Source organism: Nanorana parkeri, unplaced genomic scaffold (genome assembly GCF_000935625.1).
Source record: "Nanorana parkeri isolate BGI_ZX_2015 unplaced genomic scaffold, ASM93562v1 scaffold2126, whole genome shotgun sequence".
NCBI classification, from domain to species: Eukaryota; Metazoa; Chordata; class Amphibia; order Anura; family Dicroglossidae; genus Nanorana; species Nanorana parkeri.
The window spans coordinates 40,258-61,556 of NW_017308394.1; the positions used below are offsets into that span (position 1 = coordinate 40,258).

General features: G+C 43.3%; 1 protein-coding gene across 1 annotated transcript in view; it reads left to right on the forward strand.

Moving 5' to 3' along the window:
• Positions 1-1,056: 1,056 nt before the first annotated feature.
• Positions 1,057-21,299, forward strand: part of LOC108800768 (transforming growth factor beta-1-like) — a 39,228-nt gene continuing 18,985 nt past the window's right edge. Inside the window, exon 1 of the mRNA XM_018572767.1 lies at positions 1,057-1,424. Coding sequence (XP_018428269.1) covers positions 1,106-1,424 — 319 coding nt within the window. The 5' untranslated portion in view covers positions 1,057-1,105. The remainder of the gene's footprint in view (positions 1,425-21,299) is intronic.

Consider the following 21,299-nt stretch of genomic DNA (forward strand, 5'->3'; position numbering starts at 1 on the left):
CACTTTTACACAAGATGTTTCCCCTTAGCTTTTTTTAGTTTCCTTCCACGTGACTGGGTATTCTCTGCAAATGAAATTTCACCACATTCACTAAGCTAAGGGGAAACATTCACTGCAAAGTGCAAATTCCCTAGCAAAGTGGCCAGTCCATTTGCCTGTAGTAAATCAACCCCAATGTTTTCATAACAGAGCACCCCACTTTTCATGGCTCCTGAACTCCTTCGTAGGGTGTGTCACAGTTAATGCAATCTCTTGAAGATACCAGAATCATTCATACAAACATTTAGTCCAACAAACGTTTGCTGAAAATTTGACACACAGAATAGTTTAAGGAACTGCAAATTTGTGATCTAGTGCACATTGTTACATGATCGTTCTCTGTAAATTGCAGCATGCAGCAGTCATGTGAGATCTCCCATGTGTTGGTACATTCTGCTGCGGCTGTTTTCTAATAAAACATTATCAGGTTTCACTGTGAGCCCTCACCACCCCCAGGACCCAGCAACAGTTCCTTAAACTACTCTGTGTCTGTGTGTGTCAAACTTAAAATCATACCATCATATCCTGGGTGGAGCTTGAAGTTACAGAAAAAGCATTAAAAAAACTCAGCCTGTTACAGCACACAGGAGGAAGGAGAGAGAGAGTGAGAGAGAGAAAGAGGGGCCGGTAGAAGCATGTTCTAGCAAGCTGAGAGACAAGGCCGTCAAATTACATAGAAGAGAGTGGGAGCAAGCTACATACAAAGCACATATAATACAGCTCCCTCAAGAAGAACTTTGGCACACACTTTTAGGAGTGTCAGGCATCTCCAAGGCAGCTTAAAGCTGTACATCATCTACATCCAGGTGGGATGCTGTTTACAAACTTTGCCTCTCTTTTGTAAAGTTATGCTTTGGCCAAACTGTACTTCGTCGGAGCTTTGAGACCAGACTGCTCCACATCAAGTGGATGCACTCACAGTATTTAGATGATGAGTTCAAAACAAGCCTTAAATTAAACTGGCCAAGTGGGGAAAAATTGGAGGCACGAGGAAGGCAACAAGGAAACCCTAAAAGCCTGGCAGTCGAGAAAGTCCCTCTTTTTGCCGTGTTTGGAAATTTAAACCATGGGGCTCCAATGGATGTGGTCATTGATCTTGATGGTGGACCTTCTCCATGTGGCTATGTCAATGTCTACGTGCAAGGCAGTGGACATGGAACAGGTGAAGAACAGGAGGATCGAAGCCATTAGAGGGCAAATTCTTAGTAAACTGAAGCTCACTGAACCTCCAGATGTAGAGAGCGACGAGCTGACAGTCCCCAAGGAGGTCATGTCTATTTACAATAGCACTGTGGACACCATTAACGAAAAAATAAAGAAGGAAAAGCCGGTTGTGGAGGAATATTATTCCAAACAGGTTGAAATGATTGAGATGATCAAGAAAGGTAAGATACCAATAACCTCCTGAAAGATAGATTTGGGTGCTCTTAGTATAATTATTATTATTATACAGGATTTATATAGCGCCAACAGTTTGTGCAGCGCATATATATAGAGAGATATATATATCTCTATATATATAAAATTTTAAAGTTAGAGTTTATTGTATTTCTGTACAGTACAGGGAAACATATACTTGTGAAATTAAAAAATCACCAACACAAACAGTAGAAAACAACAGAGAAACAGAGAAGGGAAATGGTGAAGAGGGGAGGATGGAGAGCATTGCTGTTCTGGAGATTGTATCCTAATAAAACTCACAAGGTTCCTAATATTTCATAGAAGTTCTCAGGCAGAAGTTCTTAGAAACACACACAGGAGCAGAGCGCTGAGAGCAAATAAAGATTTTCGTTGAGTAAATTGTAATGTAGCAGGTTTTACAGCCCATAGCGTCTAACTAGCAATCCTATTTTTTGTTCTGACAACTCTAAAACAAAGAAAATTACAATCCGATTGGTTGCTGTTGACTGGTAGACTTTGTAACTCATCATCGTTCTTCAGTGGTCCAGTTAGTCTGCTAATTTTGTGTATTAATACTTTATTTCTTATACTGTTAAAGCATACTTTCATTCAGTGCTGATTCTCCTACTACATCGGTTGTGGGAAGCAAGAACCTACTACCCTTTTGGCAAAACAATGCTAAATATAACATACCTTTAGTCTTTTTAGGGTTAAATTGTATGTTGGAGCATTCCTGTACTTGCTTTTTTATTTTTATGCATTGCTAAGGGTGTTCTACAAACTTTGGAAGATTTCTTCTCTGACCAATTTCCCTACATCTAGTGTTAATGGTACATTAGCATCACAGATGTATGAAAAAAGTGTCCCTTAGGGAAAACAAAGTCTTCTCTAAAGCAACCAATCAGAACCCTTGTTTCATTTTCAAATCTGTAATGCAAAAATAATAGTTGATGGGTTGCTATGGGCAACAAGAATGTTTTCTCTCTAAAACGCCTTTCACGCATCAGCTCTGAAGTGAACCATTATGAGATGAAGTATAAAAACAGTGATGCATCCTAATCCATAGCAGCCAATCAGAAATCTTTTTTTTTTTTTTGCATTGAGCTGCTAAAAGTTAGGTTTTGGAACAGATAGTTTCCAGCTGTCACCAATTCCTGGGGCCAACAGAGGTTGTAAATGTTTACAGGGCTCCCGGTCTCATAAACATTCTTCTTATCTGCCTTTAGGTCCCCACACACCTTACGATAATCGTACGATAATTGCGTGAAATCCCGCGATCGTACGATTATCGTAAGGTGTCCGTTCGGCATTGCGGTCATCTGAAGCACGCCCCTCAGGGGGCGTGGCTTGCGATCATCGCAAGTACGATCCGCCTATGCAAGATAGGCAGATCGTACGTTTTTTTAAGTACCTTAGAACCATCGCAAGACAAAAGTCTTGCGATGGTTGTAAGGTGTGTGCCCAGCCTTAAGGTGCCCACACACTGCTCGATTCTCGTACGAGAATCGCGGGAAATCCCGCGATCGTACGAGAATCGAGCAGTGTGAACGAAGACGTGCGACCGTTTCTACTGTACGGTCGCACGTCTTTTGTCTAGGGAGCACGCTAGAAAACCAGCCGAAAATCGTACGATTTTCGGCTGGTTTGAACGGTGCTCGGGAGACAAATGCCGAACGGGACGGTGTGCGCACGCGCACACTGCCCGTTCAGCATTGCGGTCATCGGAAGCCCGCCCCTCAGGCTATCACCCTCAGGGGGGCGGCCTTGCGATGATCAAGAGTACGATCTGCCTGTTCAAGATGGGCAGATCGTACGTTTTTTAAATTACTTTACAACCATCGCAAGACTGAGGTCTTGCGATGGTTGTAAAGTGTATGGCCACCTTAAAGCTCACCATACATGTTACAGCAGTCTGATTGAACAATTGCCTTTAGATCTACCCACAGCTATGTAGTGCAAGAGCCTGCCTGATTGGATACAAATTGATTGGTAAATCTAAAGTTGATTGTACAGAGACTGTACAGTCAGATTGTAACGTGTATGGTGACCCTAAGGGCCGTGTCACACTTGTCAACTTGTTGCTGGTGGCAACTCAGCAGCAACAGGATCACCAAAGAGAGCACTGTGGTGTTTCTCTCCATCTGTCCAAAACACTACGTAATCTCAGTGGCCAATGAAGGAGAAGTGTCAAAGCATCACCTCGCTGGTTCAGCAAACGAGAGAGCGACGATGTTGGAGCAGGTGAGTGTACCGTATGCTCTTTCAGCAATCCTGTTGCTGGCAAGTTGCCACCAGCAACGCATCCACTAAGGCGACATGGGCCTAAAATAATATTATTATTATGCATTAGGGTACACTTGGCTTTTCCATTCTTCTTCATTAAACATTTTCAACATAGCAGGATCTAACTTGCAGATCTTATATTCCATATGTATCAAATGTATTCTGTAGTGCTCCCTATAGTGATCCATTAGCACATAGTGCTTGAAAAGCTCAGCAGCAATATGTCCTCAGAAATTATTATAAATTGCAGCTCTGAGCAGCCATACACATTCAGATGTTGATGTAATGTGACTGATTCCAGCCTTGCCTGGGACCATCATACAGCTCAGGGGTAAACTCTGTATTGATCATGCGTGGATAGTAGTTTTGGAGATGCTCCATTTTGTAGTCACATATTTTTCAGCATTTAGCAAAATAATTAATCAGCAATTCTCTTCTCCATAGTGCAATAAATTCCACTGACAGCTGGGCCAGGGAGGAAAGTTACCATGTGTCCCAGCATTGCTCAGTCCATTACCCTCAACCTCTGTGGACTCCAGAGCTGTGTCCCCCATTTGGAACCCTCTTGTCTCTCTTTTCTCCTCAGTTGTCCCTCTTTTTGGTCTGATGTACAGATATCTATGAAAATATTCTATTTCATTACTAAAATAGTTATTCTGCACTAACACCTTCTTCCTATCTCTTAATTATTTTTTTTGCTATTTTGAAAAGCCAATATAAAAGGAAAAGTATGGGTCTTACCAATAATTTTGGTGCATCCATTGCCTAAATACATTGTGCTGGAAGGTGTCCCTCTCAGTGGCATCACAAGGGAGGTGAGGCCCGCACCCGGGTGCCACCATTGGAGGGGTGACAAGTTGGGCACTCGGTCACGGACCGAGAGTCCGACTGTGTCAGGAGAGAGGAGGGACCCGGTGGCAGTGGCGTCACAAGGGGGGCATGGGGGCACCTGGGTGACACCATTGGAGGGGTGACACCAAAATGACACCCACTTTGACAGTCATTTTGGTGTTACCCCGCTCTGAAAAGTCGATCGCTTGGTCATGGAGGCATACCTCATCCCACTGGGTGAACATTCCGGGATGAGGCATACCTCATCCCGCCGGGTGAAGTCCCCTCCTCTGTCTGCCGGCGTTCATCACTAAGATGGCCGCCGGCAGGAGTCAATAAGACGCCCGCGCATGCGTGATTATGTAATGCACGATGACGTCACGGCGGGGTGTCACCCGGTCTCCACTCCGGGTGACACCCAGCCTCGGGACGCCCCTGGTCCCTCTTTCTCATCTCAGAAAGTTGGGAGGTGTGCATAAGCAGAAATACTGTCATCTTTTATAACACAATTTATACACTGTCACAATATTCTGAGCCAGGTTTGGACAGGTTGGTTTGACCCTAGCAGAGGGGTGTTGTGTTGGGTGACAAAGGCTGTGCCTAAAGGCAGCGGTGACAAAAATCCGGCCCTGCTGATCACCCTAAATTTCTGCACAGTATTAATCTTTGTACAATATTATTGTGATATTTGTGTACAGCTGAATGTTATGCTGCGCAGGTCTTGATTTATGAACGGTGAGAGTTAAATCAGCAGATCTGAGGATTACATTAAAAGTAAGGAGTCCTGTCTGGTTGCAATGAAAGCTGAAACGTTTCAATATGACCTTCCATCAAGTTGTAGCGGCACCCCTGAGGGAATGAAAGGTTAAAAGGAACCATATTGTGACCACATTGCATCTCTTCCTGTATGTTCTGTTACCGTTTCCTTATCCATCTGTTCGACTCCCCTTCCTCTTTTTTTTTTTTTTAAGCTTTTAATATCCTCCTGTATATCATCGGTCACTCTTCCTGCTCTTCCTCTATCCCCCAGCTTAGTTTTATCTATTTTCTGTTTCTGTTTGCTTTTTCTAAAATGAAACTATAGCGTATTTTCATTCAGTACATATTTTAGGTTATTATTGTTTAGTTAAAGTGTACCTGTGTTTTTCCCATAAAGTGTAATGCAACAGGCTTCTCAAAGACCCGTTCAAACCAGATGCATTGCAGCTGCGCTGGCCATTTTTTCCAGCGCAGTTGTAACGCAAGACAAGGCAATTTGCTATCTTTCAGGTGGGCTCAAGTCACACCATTGCATTGTGGTGCGGTGATGTGCGCTGAAAAAAGTGTAGCACACAGTACTTTTTGTCATTGCACCGTGGTGGGATGCAGAACAAGCGCACTGCACCGCAGTATACCCATATAACTTCATTAAATGTCACTTGTGACATTTCAAAAAAGTTCTCACAAAATTAAAAAAGAACAAGAAACAGTGCAATGCAGTCCAGCGCATCCGCACTGTGCCCGTCACATGCACACTAGCCATTAGTAAAAATCTCCCAAAGTAAGGGAATTCCCCTCTTAGAGAGTTGTCCACAGAACAAGTGTCCCTATTAGAAGATTTCCCCATACCTCTTGTTCTGGGGACCACTCTTAAATGGGTTTCCTTTCAATTTCTATTTTGGTGACAGTGGTCATACAGGGGGAGGGGGGGGGGCACTAAAAACCTGACAGAAGGTCTAACCCTTCCCCATTCTCATCCCCAAAAGTTAAGGGACATACCCAGCACTTCCAGGTATGGAGGAACATCACACTCACTCTCCTTTGTCCCATTTAAAGGCACTGGTGTGTGATGATTGTCCACTCAGGTATCCAGCACTCTTACATGGGGTCGAGGAGAAAGTTCTTAGCTCTCTGTGCGCTCTGAGTCATGATTTGGAGCTCACATGTGGCTTCCTCTCTTTACTTAATGGTGACAGGGCAACAAGTTAGTGAAAGGGAGGGGAGTATGTATAGCTGGAGAGGACAGCAGTTGTGTGAACCTGTTACTTTGCCTTTGCTATTGTGTTAAATTTGTAGTCTAGCCACAGGAGGGGTACCTGTATTCCGCTCTTGTCATTTTCCTCCTCACTTAATGCAAGGCAGTACAAATAGGGGTGCAGGGGAGCTGGGCTAGTGCACACATTTTGAGGTCTCTGTTGTGGCTGATCAGTCACCAGGGGATTATTGGGACGGTAAGCATACAGTATAGTGCATGCTAAGCAGCAAACCAAACTTGTCTGATATAGGTAAAGTACATGTTCACTTTAATAACTGTGGACATAAGGTATAGGTTACATTAAGTGAGCCTTGTTTCTGTGGGTCAGACATTGGATATAACCCCCTTAGTGACATCACTGCCCTCTGAAGGAAGTACTATACTTTCATATCAGGAAAGCAATTATGCTGATGCCTCTGGGGGGCAAGGATTATCCCCTTATAAACCACAGTCACCTAAAAAGCATGATCCCCATTGGAGTGAATCCCGCTGGGTGATTGTGGGCAGGTAACGTGGGCTTTCTGTATAGGGGGACCTACTGCACAATCTTCAAGTTATGAACAAGCTGGTAAGTGGTTGTTTGGACTACTGAATCAGTTCACTTGAATAAGTCAAGTGGTCAGATTTGCTGTGAGCTCTGATTCACGCAAATTAATTTGCTTATATCTAGGTATGAGTAGACTTATTGTTAAAGTGTATACTTCCCAAAAATGAATCAATCAACAGGGGACATATCAATAATACTACATCGCATTGCTTTTTGAGTAGGGCTGTGCAAATTAACGATTAATTTCTCGATTAATCGTTAATCTTTTTGATCGATTAAACATTTTTTGAAACTTTCTGCACGAGAGCCAGCCAAGGCATTGGCCTATACACATACAGCACAGCAATGAAGTCATAAAATGAACTAGGATCACACTAATCCAGCACGTTATTATTCTGAGTTGCCCCCACTCAAGCGGCGGCCATATTGAGTGGGGCACGTGAGATTAATAACGTGCTGGATTAGTGTGATCCTAGTTCATTTTATGACTTCATTGCTGTGCTGTATGTGTATAGGCCAATGTAGTTGGATCTGTATGTGCGTTATAATTAATCAAAATTAATCGATTTATCGATTTTAAAAAATTTCGATTAATCGAACACGAAAATTTTAATCATTACCAGCCCTATTTTTGAGCAAAAATATATTTTACTTCCTACAAATAATACAAAGTGGTTCCCTAGCTAAAGATCAAAACTGTTTTTCCTATATGGAACACTGTGAATGAATCATAAAATACTGCTGAAAGCCTGTTGTTGGACATTTGACATGCTTTGCATTGTCAAATGGCCCACTCAAGAGGACCAGTAAGATGCCACCATTGTGCACCACTGCTGAGTAGGATGTAGAACATGCATATGTAAAGAGAAAATCTGGCTGCCCCATGCGCATATGCATAAAATAACCTATACATAAATGTAAGATTTTAAGTATATTAATGCATACTGATAAAATACTTTACAATCGGCTATAATATAAAAATATATATATATATATATATACTGTATATAATAAAATGCCAGTTACCCCTTAAATTGTTGTTTTTATGTATCTCCCCACAATGCTAATAACACAGTTATTATTCAAGTTAATCCTCATAAACATTATTAAACTATCTCAACTGCCAGTGTTGCCATCCAATCACAAGTACATCTATAATGGGAAAATGTTGGAGAAGGAAAATATATTACCGATAATCGAAGTGAAGCTTCAGTGTGCTGCTTATCATCATCAATGATCAGCAGTCACATCCCCTGCTGCAGTTATCAGCAATTATCTTCTTACAGTGCAAGTTAGGAGCAATTACATCCTCACTCTGTCACTTATAAGTAATCATATGTAATGACTTTATCATGAAGCCACACTATCAGCAATAGCATTTTATTACCCCTTATCAGCCACCCCACCCTCATTTTCCCTTGGCGGGCTTTACATTTTCATGATGTCATTGGTCTGCCATTACTACTTATGATAAGTTACCCATTATTCATAGCTACATGAGAAATTATTACACCCTCACAATGCTACTGACCCATAATCAAACAATCAGCATACTGACGACCCGTAATTATTTCCTAACAGTGTTACTGATCCATTATAAAACCCTCACTGTAGAAGTAAATTATAGTAATACATAAATACACCCTCCGTCTATCATCAATTCTCTATTTTACCCTTCCTGTACCACTGACCTATAACTGCACTATCCCTGTACCACCAATATATTACTTCACCCTCCCTGTACCAATGACCTATAACTGCACTATCCCTATACCACCGATATATTACTTCATCCTCCCTGGACCACTGACCCATAACTGCACTATCCCTGTACCACCAATTTATTACTTCACTCTCCCTGTACCACTGACCTATAACTGCACTATCCCTGTACCACCAATATATTACTTCATCCTCCCTGGACCACTGACCCATAACTGCACTCTCCCTTTACCACCAATTTATGACTTCACCCTCCCTGTACCTCTGACCTATAACTGCACTATCCCTGTACCACCAATATATTACTTCATCCTCCCTGGACCACTGACCCATAACTGCACTCTCCCTTTACCACCAATTTATGACTTCACCCTCCCTGTACCTCTGACCTATAACTGCACTATCCCTGTACCACCAATATATTACTTCATCCTCCCTGGACCACTGACCCATAACTGCACTCTCCCTTTACCACCAATTTATGACTTCACCCTCCCTGTACCTCTGACCTATAACTGCACTATCCCTGTACCACCAATATATTACTTCATCCTCCCTGGACCACTGACCCATAACTGCACTCTCCCTTTACCACCAATTTATGACTTCACCCTCCCTGTACCTCTGACCTATAACTGCACTATCCCTGTACCACCAATATATTACTTCATCCTCCCTGGACCACTGACCCATAACTGCACTCTCCCTTTACCACCAATTTATGACTTCACCCTCCCTGTACCTCTGACCTATAACTGCACTATCCCTGTACCACCAATATATTACTTCATCCTCCCTGGACCACTGACCCATAACTGCACTCTCCCTTTACCACCAATTTATGACTTCACCCTCCCTGTACCTCTGACCTATAACTGCACTATCCCTGTACCACCAATATATTACTTCACCCTCCCTGTACCACTGACCCATAACTGCACTATCCCTTTACCACCAATTTATGACTTCACCCTCCCTGTACCACTGACCTATAACTGCACTATCCCTGTACCACCAATATATTACTTCACCCTCCCTGTACCACTGACCTATAACTGCACTATCCCTGTACCACCAATATATTACTTCACCCTCCCTGTACCACTAACCCATAACTGCACTATCCCTTTACCACCAATCTATGCACCACTGATCCATAGTTACACATTACTGTATCATTGATCAATAGGCATACCATAACTGTACCACAGATCCATAGGCACACCATAACTGTACCACTGATCTCTAGATACACCATAACTGTGCCACTAATCCCTAGGTACACCATAACCGTACCACTGATCCATGTGCCAGCTATTACTGTACCACTGATCCATAGTTACACATTACTGCATCATTGATCAATAGGCACACCATAACTGTACCACAGATCCATAGGGACACCATAACTGTACCACTGATCTCTAGATACACCATAACTGTACCACTGATCCCTAGGTACACCATAACCGTACCACTGATCCATATGCCAGCAATTACTGTACCACAGATCCATAGGCACACCATAACTGTACCACAGATCCATAGGCACACCATAACTGTACCACTGATCTCTAGATACACCATAACTGTACCACTGGTCCCTAGGTACATCATAACCGTACTACTGCTCCATATGCATGCTATTACTGTACCACTGATCCATAGTTACACATTACTGTACCACTAATTTCTGCTCTCGCTGCACCATTAGCAGCTCAGTCATCACTTCTACATCCCATTGTCTCAAGCTGTGTCTTTATTGAAATGTCTACCTGCACAAAAGCCTATGGGTAAATGGAGCTTTCGTTCACACACAGCTCAGGTAATCATCAGTGGTCAGAAAATGACTCTTACAGGAATATTTATAAATCAGTAAATATGAAAGTCCAAATGTTCACTGCAGGTGAATCAACACAGTACTTTCAGTGAATCAACACATCTGCCAGTAAGATAAACCTGCAGTGAATGTTGGGTGAATGCCATAGCCTCTGCTTTATAAATATGCCCTTATTGTCTGAGTCTGTTCCTCACTTTGTCTTAACGACAGCTCCATTCATCCATAGATGTGAGAGGAGCCTGACATTCATGCAGGAAACGTGTCTCCATACTGAGGGAACTCAGAACAATAAGTTGTGTCTGCAGGTTGCAGCCGATTGCTCACTTGTAGGGGCCTTAAAGGGTAATTACACTTTTGTAAAATAACTGAAATGATATGAATAATAAATAACTGCCATTTTGTAATTTAATTGCATTAAAATCAAAAAATACCTTTCCTTTTAAAACTGCAGACAACTGAGATTTTTCTATAGCTGCCATAAACAATTGAAGCTTGCTTCCTTGTAACCATGGCAACGGGGGCATTCAACGTGCAGGATGTCCCCAGGAATGTCACTTCCTGCCCAGCAGTTTGTCTGTCATTATGCCAATGGCACTAATAACGTGAGTATAGGAGGCAGATCCTTCTACTCAGCACACAGGAAAAACCAATGGTATGTACTAAACAGCAAGGATTAGGAATGAACTTAATAAAGACCTTTTATTTCAACTAAAGTGGAGTTATGCTTTAAGGCGACGCTGTCGCTAGAGTAAAGGCAAATCAAATAGAAGCACCCTGTAAGGCCTTGTCCACACTTCAAGATGCATGAACGCAAGTTCGCGTGCACGTACATTTGTTTGTTTTTTCTGAGGAGAGACAGCCAGGAGAGAGAGAGGAGAGACAGCCAGGAGAGAGAGAGGAGAGACAGCCAGGAGAATTTAGGAATTTCCTATGCTCCTCAGCTCCATCTAGTGGTGGTAATGCCGTGCAAACAGCATTTACATGCTTACATTAAGCATGTGAAGACAGAAGATTGGGACCTGACATTTCCAACTTGTTTTTTTGAGGTTGAATCTCCAGGGCTGTCATCCTGATCCCAGCTTCATTAACCACGATGCCGCTCCCCTGGAACAAACATGTAGGATGGGAGTTCAGACTTCACTGGCTGCATGCTAGTTCCTGGTCAATGACTCATTAGGTAGTAAAACCAGGATCAGATGAGTCACACCTTTACAAAGCAAGTCAGCTACAAGAGATCCAATATTCATATCCTCCTAGGTTCTCTTTAATCCTGCAATTAATAAACAAGGATTGCTCACAGACTGGAAATAAAGGTGTCATAAATCATAGATATGAATGTATTAAGCTGTAGTTTTCATAATGCTTCTGTTCTCTCACTACCGGAATTTATTCTTCATATGACTGTTTATTCTATAACTACTTTACAGCTCCTACTTACAGTGAAAAGTACAGGGATTTTCCCAGATTGGTTAATACCTAGTGCATCAGCGCAATGACATGCAGGTCATGTGACTCGGAGAGATTTAACACCTATTGGCCCATTTTCTGTATGTGTTGACCTGCATAATTCACAAGCCATATGTCTATACATATTTGCCTATACAATTGTGAAACCAATTTGTAATCAGTTCCCTCTATCACATGATCTGTTTCTATTTCTCAAATTATTTTCTTTACTCCTTTTTCAAGCTCTCTCTATCCTCCTTATGTGTTCTCTTTCCTTATTTCTATTTTTATTCCTCAGTTATTGTTTATTCTTTTTCGAGATCTTATCTAATTTTCTTCTATTTTTCAAATGTCAAACCTATCTGGCTCCCATCAAAGAATAAAGTGCTCCAAGGTGTGTCAACACCTGTAACGCACGAGCCGAGGAGGTTGAGGTAGGATCGCAGCTGCGGAAATTGGCTTGAACCTGTGCGTGTGGATTTGGCTCAGATCGAGGGTTCCCGTTAACACTCTGTATGTTAGGGAGTGATGTTGTAACCCTCTAGCACATCATACGCCAATCCGTATAGAATGGGGGGTTGGAGTTCCCCTATAGTTATGCTCAGGAGTACCCCTGGAATGCTAATCCAGCAGCCTCTAGTTAGTATCAATCGTATGAGTAATTGCAGTCACCTTAACCCCACACTCTCCACATAGATAGCAGGTATATGGTTTACAGGAGGAGCGCAGCAATAATGGTAGTATACAGTTTTGGGAATGAAGTAGCAGATTACTGATCTGTAGTTACATCAATAGCACAACTGAGTATTTGCTGACACTTCCTATGGAGTAGCCACTAGGGCAAGGTACTTGCGATTTAAAGGGTGGCTCTACAGTCCATTAGCCTCTCCAGGGAAGATAGTAGTATTGTCCTGGCAGTTCCAGAGAGAGATCTGTCCCATATGCAGCCAGAGGAGAGCAGGAGGAATCGCTATGAATCACCCCACGGTACTGGAGGAAGTTGGCAGAGGAGAGCGGCAGGCTGGAGAAAAGGTGTGCGGGTTCCTGTGTCCACTACTCGGCAAGTTGCACTGGCTCGACGGTCGCAACACTAGAACGCCGAGCCATTGCAACTGGCGTCATTATGAGGAGGAGGATCCGAGAGGGGGGAGTAGCCGAGTGTGCCGTGCGCCACCTCGTGCTCCTCGTGACGTCACGCCGCTGGGTGAAGAGGCCGGCCCGCGGCCCCAAGCACCGGACCCGGGATACACTATGACAACACCCTACATGTTTCCCCCACAACCAGTGGCTTCATCGGGGCTTCTCTAATATTGTACTTTTAGTGCAAGTGTTTGTTTTAAAATGGCCATTTTGGGGGCAAAGAAAATAATTTGAGATAGAAATAGATCATGTGATGGGAATAGATCAGATGATAAATATGTTCCTCCCAGTTAGTACTACGTGGCTCCCATTATTAGTTTCTCTACGGTGTTGTAGGGTGTAGACCTATTAGTTATTTATATAGGGAGAAACACTGATACTGAAAAATATTTTAATAAAGATGGAATAAAGATTATTTGCCAACAGTTTGTTGCCAACTGGCATTAATCCTTCAGCTTCAAAGTTAGGCGCTATGGACTTATAGTCATGCCATACCTTCCACCATTCTGAGATGAGAAAGAGGAAAACCTTCCAGTACAAAGTATTTAGGCAATGGACACACCCTGCCATACCCCCAATTATGCAGACATTAAAGGAGAACTATGAGGTGAGCGATTTGCACTCATCCTCATAGTTAGAGCCGACCTGTGACAAAGAAGCTGTCACAGGTCGGCTCTATTGATCGGGAAGTGAGCAGAAACATGCACCGATCTGCTCACATGCACCGATCTGCTCACATGCACCGATCGTCTCACTGTCAGTCACCGCTCCCTGCAGGGGTTCCCCCTCCCCTCTCCGATCCTCCAGCGCTGAGTGTTTAGGAATGAAGGGAGGTGGGCACAGCTGGCTCTGCCTCTAGATAGGCAGAGCCAGCTGTCACTCACGCAGCTTGGTGGATCTCGACAGTATTGTCGGGATCCGTCCCGGCTGCGGCTCTCTCAGTATATTGCTGGCAATAGCCCGAGATATACTGAGCTTTGGGTCATGGGAGGAAGTTGGTATATGTCCTCCTGTGAAGGAGAACTATGGGGAAAAACACTTACCTCATAGTTCTCCTTTAAGATTTTAAATGCCAAAAATGATTGCTTAAACCCAGAATTGTTTTATTTCATCATTACTTTTTCTTTATACTGGCTTATCAAAATAATAAACAAAATAATTAAGAGATAAGATAAAGGTTTTAGTGCAGAATAACACTTTTGCTAGTTAAATAGAATCTGCTAGATTGTAAGCTCTCACAAGCAGGGCCCTCCTACCTCCTGTACTGAAATTGTATTGTAAATTGTATTGTCTCCCTCAATCTTGTTAAGCACTGCGCAAACGTTTGGCGCTACCCTGTTTCCCCGAAAATAAGACCTACCCCGAAAATAAGACCTAGTACTACTTTTGGGAATTGCTAAAATATAAGACCTACCCCGAAAATAAGACCTAGTTGTCACCATTCCCAGGGCCGGTGGTGGCATAAGGAGGAACTTGAAGAGCCGCGGGAGAGAATCAGCGGTGCCAACGAAGCCAGCGCTAGAGGAAGCGAGGGGGCACTGGAGGAAGCACACCCGCATAAGCCGATGTTTCCTCTATAGCGCTGGCTCCTGTCACAGGCGGAGTGATACCAAATGCACTCCGCCTGTGAGGAATCCATAGTAAAAGTGTGCTTCGCTCATTCTGGCCAGCGATTGGTTAGCAAATTGCTCTTGGAAAGGTACGGCACCCCTGATTGCCCTGATCACCATATTTTTGTATATGAATACATGTAGACTTTTCTACATAAGTGTGGATTATTGTACATTAAAAAAAATTAAAATAAGACTGTAACGAGCCCCTGCTCGCTCGGTTCCACTCTCCCGGCACTCCTCTGCTACTAATGGATCAGACGTCAGACCGCAACGTCTGATTCTTCGATCGTCCGATAATCCGGGATTCGAACTACAGCTATGTGCCGTTCGCATCCACTACTCAGTGTCTGCAACCCCCCTCTGCCATTCCCTGCACTGGCTTCCACTCGCCCAAAGGATAGAATTCTAAATATTAACAACCACTTACAAAGCCATCCACAACACTGCCCCTGGTTACATCTCCAACCTTGTCTCAAAGTATCACCCTAACCATCCCCTCCGCTCTTCCAAAGACCTCCTGCTTTCCAGCTCCCACGTCAACTCCTGCCATGCTTGCCTCCTGGACTTCTCTAGAGTCTCTCCCATCCTCTGGAACTCTTTACCCCAACCTGTCTGACTATCTCCCACTCTGACTGCCTTTAGGCGATACCTTAAGACTCATCTCTTCAGGGAAGCCTATCCCACCTCAACCTAACCACTGAACCATCACATTCTCAAACAATTCATCCCCACACAGCTCGTGTATCACTTGTCCCTCCCTTTTAGATTGCAAGCCCTCCGGGGCAGGGCCCTCCTCACCATATTGTCTTGCATTGTACTGTGATTGCAATGTCTTCCTTATATTGTAAAGCACTGCACAAACTGTTGGCGCTATATAATTTCTGTATAATAATAATAATTACTGTACATAAGACCCAATAGTGGGAAAACTGAGGAGGAGGGAGGGACGGAGGGATTTGATTCCAATTGAGGGACAGTCCCTCCAAATCAAAGATCATTCGGAGGTATGATTATACAAAAAAAAATGTACTTAATAGTCTGGCTAGTGCTGTATTTATTGGCAGAACTGTGGAAATGCGAATACCATAGTTTTAATACTAAGTTTAATATATTGGAGTCTTTATCTCAAACAAGTTACAGGCAGTTAAAGTGATATTAAAGTCAAAAGGTTTTTGAGATATTTCAAATACTGATGGAGGCAGTTACAATGGAGGTTTAAAGCTATTATACATGCTGATGACATCACTTATAGTGGACTCTGATTCCTAATGTTTAGAAGTTTTAGCTTCCTGCAGAATCAGCTGGTCCCCTGAACTCTGTCCCTGATATCTTGTTATAGGGTGGCTCCTTCCCCTTGCAGGGTAAGCTGTGTGTGCCTCCATAAACACACAGGCACACCAAGGCAAGATATTAATCTGCTCCCCTCCTTTTTCCATGCTGGTAAATAGAAAGCTGTTGGAGGCTGCTCTGTCCCTTGTGACCTTGTACTAAACAGGAAGTTCAGGGAAGCGGAGCTGATAGAGTTGGAGCTGTTTTGGAACCTGATGACTGCAAATGCTTGGGTAAAAATGTAAAGGAGTTCTTTGCTATATTTGTCTGATCTGGATTCAGTATTGAAAAAAAAAGGTTGAGAGTTTATTACTACTCTAATATATAGCAGAAGAAAACAGAAAATAGGTTCCTGGGTGACTGTAAGTAAAGTAGGCCTTGATGCTCCCATTCCTGTTTCAGGTGAAGTGTGGCTTAGTGGAAGAAGCAAGAATGTATGTGGGCCAGAAATAACCACCTTTTATAATTGAGGTGTACAGATGTACCATTCAACATCTTAGATCACTCCGTTCAGGTCTGATGCTGCAGAAATGAGTCCAAGGGCGAGGGGATTATTTTTATACAAGCACATGCAGGGCCGGGAGCTCTCTAATATTTGGAAGCTGATTTAAAGGAAAGCCAGCCAGACGAGAGGTTGTGCAGCTAAGTGCTTGACTGAGGGAGGGGAGCTGGGAATAGTAAACTATTTATTTGACCGTCTGTCTGAGCCCCGTGCCCCGCATCCCATAGGGTTTGAAACTATGAAGCGATTGTTACAGAAACTTCCCCAACTGGCCGTATTGTAAACACGCAGGAGCTGCCGTCTGATCCCCACGTGTAAAGCATAGGCCCGTCTGGAGCACATGTGTGTAGCAGCCCCTGTAACACTGACAACTCTGTATAATCTCAACTCTAGGGCTGCACACAACGCAGGTCCCCGTCTGTTTTCCATAGGCCTGTTCTCACCTCGGCCTGCTGCGCTCGCTTAACTGCCAATGCTGTAAAATCATTTCCAGGGGCGCTTTGCTTCTGAGCGTGCTGAGCTTTGTCAAAGGTGTTCCATATTGCAACGGCGGACCACAAAGCAGCGATGTCCATATTATATTATGATTCATTTTGAACAAATCTATAACATACTTTTTGTATTAAAGGGTAAGTTCACTTTCCCAAGTGAATTTGGGAAAATGGAATTACTCGCTCATATCTGGCCCCCTCTCTCCCCCATACTTACCTTTCGGCGACTGGTCCTACAGAAAGGAAAGGACCATTCACTAAAAGGTAAGTATGGGGGAGAGAGGGGGCTGGAGAGAGGGGTCCAGATTTGAGTGGGTAATTCCATTTTCCCTAATTCACTTGGGAAAGTGAACTTACCCTTTAAAGCACATGTGTCAAATTCAAAGCCCAAGGGCCAAATCCGGCCCACCAGGCCATTTCCTAGACTTCTACTTTCAGATCTTGGTATTAAGTTATTACTAAAACCAGTGATAATCGAATGCAGAGGCAATTATGATAAAGATTAGATACATTTATATAGTCTTACAGGCCCTTTGAGGGCAACCATAATGTTGATGCGGCCCTCGATTAAATTGAGTTTGCCACCCCTGCTAAAGGGAACCTCAATAAATTCCTGACACGTCACAATAAACAGCAACAGTACAATTATTTTAAAAAACTGTACATCATCTAATTTCATCATCTAATACTAATCATTATTTGGGCTCCAGTCCAGGGACTTTACCTAGGCTGAGATGACGTCATCATGCAAGTATTTCCTCAGTCTCCTGCCCCCTGTGATCAGACTGTAACATTGTACCTTCAGTGAGAGACTGCAGCATGGGCTGATCGGTGGCAGACATTTGTGAACACAACCAAAAACTGCACAGTCACCAGGATTTAGCTGAGGCATTTTCCTGGGCTCCACATCGTCATTGTTTTGGAATCCACTTCAAATATGTACTCAGAAAACAACAGTACATGCTTACATTAACATTATGGAAACATTTTCAAGTTGCCTGCTTAAAGCATTATAAACAACATCATATATTTATAAACTTAGTATTACTGGAATACTAGGCAGCGCAGTACTATATGGGAGCATGCTGGCAAAGAGGTTGGCGTTCTTGCCTTGCAGCTCTAGGTTCAAAGCCCACTAGTGACCTTTCTGCATGTGGTTTGTATGGGATTCCTCCAGGTGCTTGTATTTTCTATCCACAATATAAAGACATGCTGGTAGGTTACCTGGTTTTCTATAATATGAGGCCTAGTGTGTTTATTAATGTGTGGGACAGACAGTGCATTTTGAACTGCTGAGGGGCACAAAAACAGATGTGAATGGTTCATTGGAAAGTATTGTGTTATATGTTGGTGCTAAACTATTATTATGGGATATAAGTAATACAAGGTGTACTGAAGGGTCTGGGAAGAATACAAATACATCTACAAGGTGAATCTTAGCACATAATACCATATTATCAGCACTTCTAACGGATGGATGCTAGGAAAAGACATAAGTTGGGGCCACTGAGCTTCAGTCTTATAGCAATTGCTTCATACTTAACATGCTGAACCCCTATAAGCCCCCCTGCAGATAAAATGACCACCTAGTTACGCCTTATAACCCTCATCCACCCCCAACCACACTCCATGCCCCAACTCCTAATCACCCTCTGCTTTTCTGCTTTTCATAGCAGAGACCCAACCTCAACCTCTGCTACTCTAGTTCCTATGCCACTAGATATATTAAGATGCATGGTATATACCAAGGCAGACATCCCAACTCTCCCGGACGTTCCTGTAGTCTCCTGCTATTAGATAGAAGGTCCCGGCCGCCCGGGAGAGAAACATTTTCTCCCGGAAAGCTCTACTCTGCTCTATCACAAACTCCTCCAAATGTTTGAGCCCATTTGTATGAAGCCAGGTCCATAAAGACAAGGTTTGATGAGTTTGTTGTGGCCTGTACAGATCCCTGACCCCAAGCAGGCTCTCCAGCTGTGGTCAAACTACATAACCCATCATGATTTTGCCCCGTGGAACTCAGGAGTAATGCCTTTGGCTGTCTGAGCATTACATTATGGGATGTGTAGTTTGACAACATCTGCAGTGCTGAGGTTGCCTACCCCTGGTATATAAACTATGTGGCCAAAAGTATGGTGAAATGCCTCCAGATTCTCAACTTCATTGTACAAAGCCAGGTCCATGCTTCATACTTAACATGCTGAACCCCTATAAGCCCCCCTGCAGATAAAATAACCACCTAGTTACTCCTTGTAACCCTCATCCACCCCCAACCACACTCTATGCCCCAACTCCTAATCACCCTCTGCTTTTCTGCTTTTCACAGCAGAGACCCAACCTCAACCTCTGATACTCTAGTTCCTATGCCACTAGATATATGAAGATGCATGGTATACCAAGGCAGACATCCCAACTCTCCCGGACGTTCCTGGAGTCTCCTGCTATTAGATAGAAGCTCCTGGCTGCCCGGGAGAGAAACATTTTCTCCCGGAAAGCTTTACTCTGCTCTATCTGGCAGAGTAGACCTTTCCCTGCTGTCTGTTTTCTTTTTTTTCTGACATGGGGCCACCGGCCCCGTCAGTGAGAGGAAAAAAAACAGCATAGGAATGAATAGCTAGGCTTCTATTGGCTATTTCAATTTGCAAAAGCCAATAGCAGACTAGCTATTGCACCCGCCCACTGCTGCCGTGAGTCAGCAGAGGTGGACCTGAAGTTCTCCATCGGGTCCTCCTCTGCTAATTGACAGCATAAGAGGGCGGGTGCAATAGCCAGCTTGCTATGGGCTAATGCAAATTGAAAAAGCCAATAGCAATCTAGCTACTGATTGCTATGCTGTTTTTTTCTTCTTTTATTCTGACAGCAGTAGCTGTCAGAATATTACTACTACAAAAAAAAGAAAAACAGCACATAGCACTGGAAGCAATAGCTTCTTTTCTATCTGCCATCATTTCAGGGGGGTGCCCCCCCCCCCCCCCAGTTACTTTTCTCAATTTGGGATTCCTGCCAAAAGTATTTGGAATCGGCACTCCAGCTGCGCTGATACAAATCCCATTATGCCTTTGCTCCTGGGAGTCATGCCTTTGGCTGTCAGAATCTTGCAGTGCCACATGAGATGTGTAGTTCCACAACAGCTGGAGTGCTGAGGTTACCTACCTCTGGTATATACACACTATGTGGCCAAAAGTATGCAAAAACTCCTCCAAATGTTTGAGTCCATTTGTATGAAGCCAGGTCCATAAATACAAGGTTTGATGAGTTTGGTGTGAAGGAACCCAAGTGGCATGTACAGATCCCTGACCCCAAGCAGGCTCTCTAGCTGTGGTCAAACTACATAACCCATCATGATTTTGCCCTGTGGAACTCAGGATTAATCCCTTTGGCTGTCTGAGCATTACGTTATGGGATGTGTAGTTTGACAACAGCTGGAGTGCTGAGGTTGCCTACCCCTGGTATATGAACTATGTGGCCAAAAGTATGGTGATTTTCAACTTTATTGTACAAAGCCAGGTCCATGAGGACATGGTTAGATGAGTTGGATGTGGAGGAACTTACATGGCCTGTACAGAGCACTGACCCCCAACTCTATTGAACCTTTAGGAATAATTGAAATGCCGTCTGTGAGCCATCTAATATCAGTACTTGACCTCACAAATGTTTTTTTTGGCTGAATAGACACAAGTTCCCAAGAGAAACTCCAAAGTCTTGTGGAAAGCCTTCCCAGAAGAGTGGATGATCTTATAACCAGAAACAGGGAGCAACTCTATATGAATGCTCATGGTTTTGGGATGTCCATTAGTCACATAGTATATGTCACCATCATAAGTAGAGTCTGTATAAATCTCAGGATTTCCCTGTCCTTGTAGCTGAGTTAAATGGAATGAATGGTATTTTTAAAATCTGCTTTCTGTTTATACTGAACAGCAAACAATCCCACCCTGACATCATGTTTTAAGAATTCAGCTTCACCATGTAATGATTGGGGAGCATTACACTTTAATAGAAATACAGGGTCCCCTCGAATTTCTATTTCGGTATCAGACATTGCAATCAAAATGTTAGTTGAATAATCACTGTGATAAAAATCAATTACAGGATAAGCTA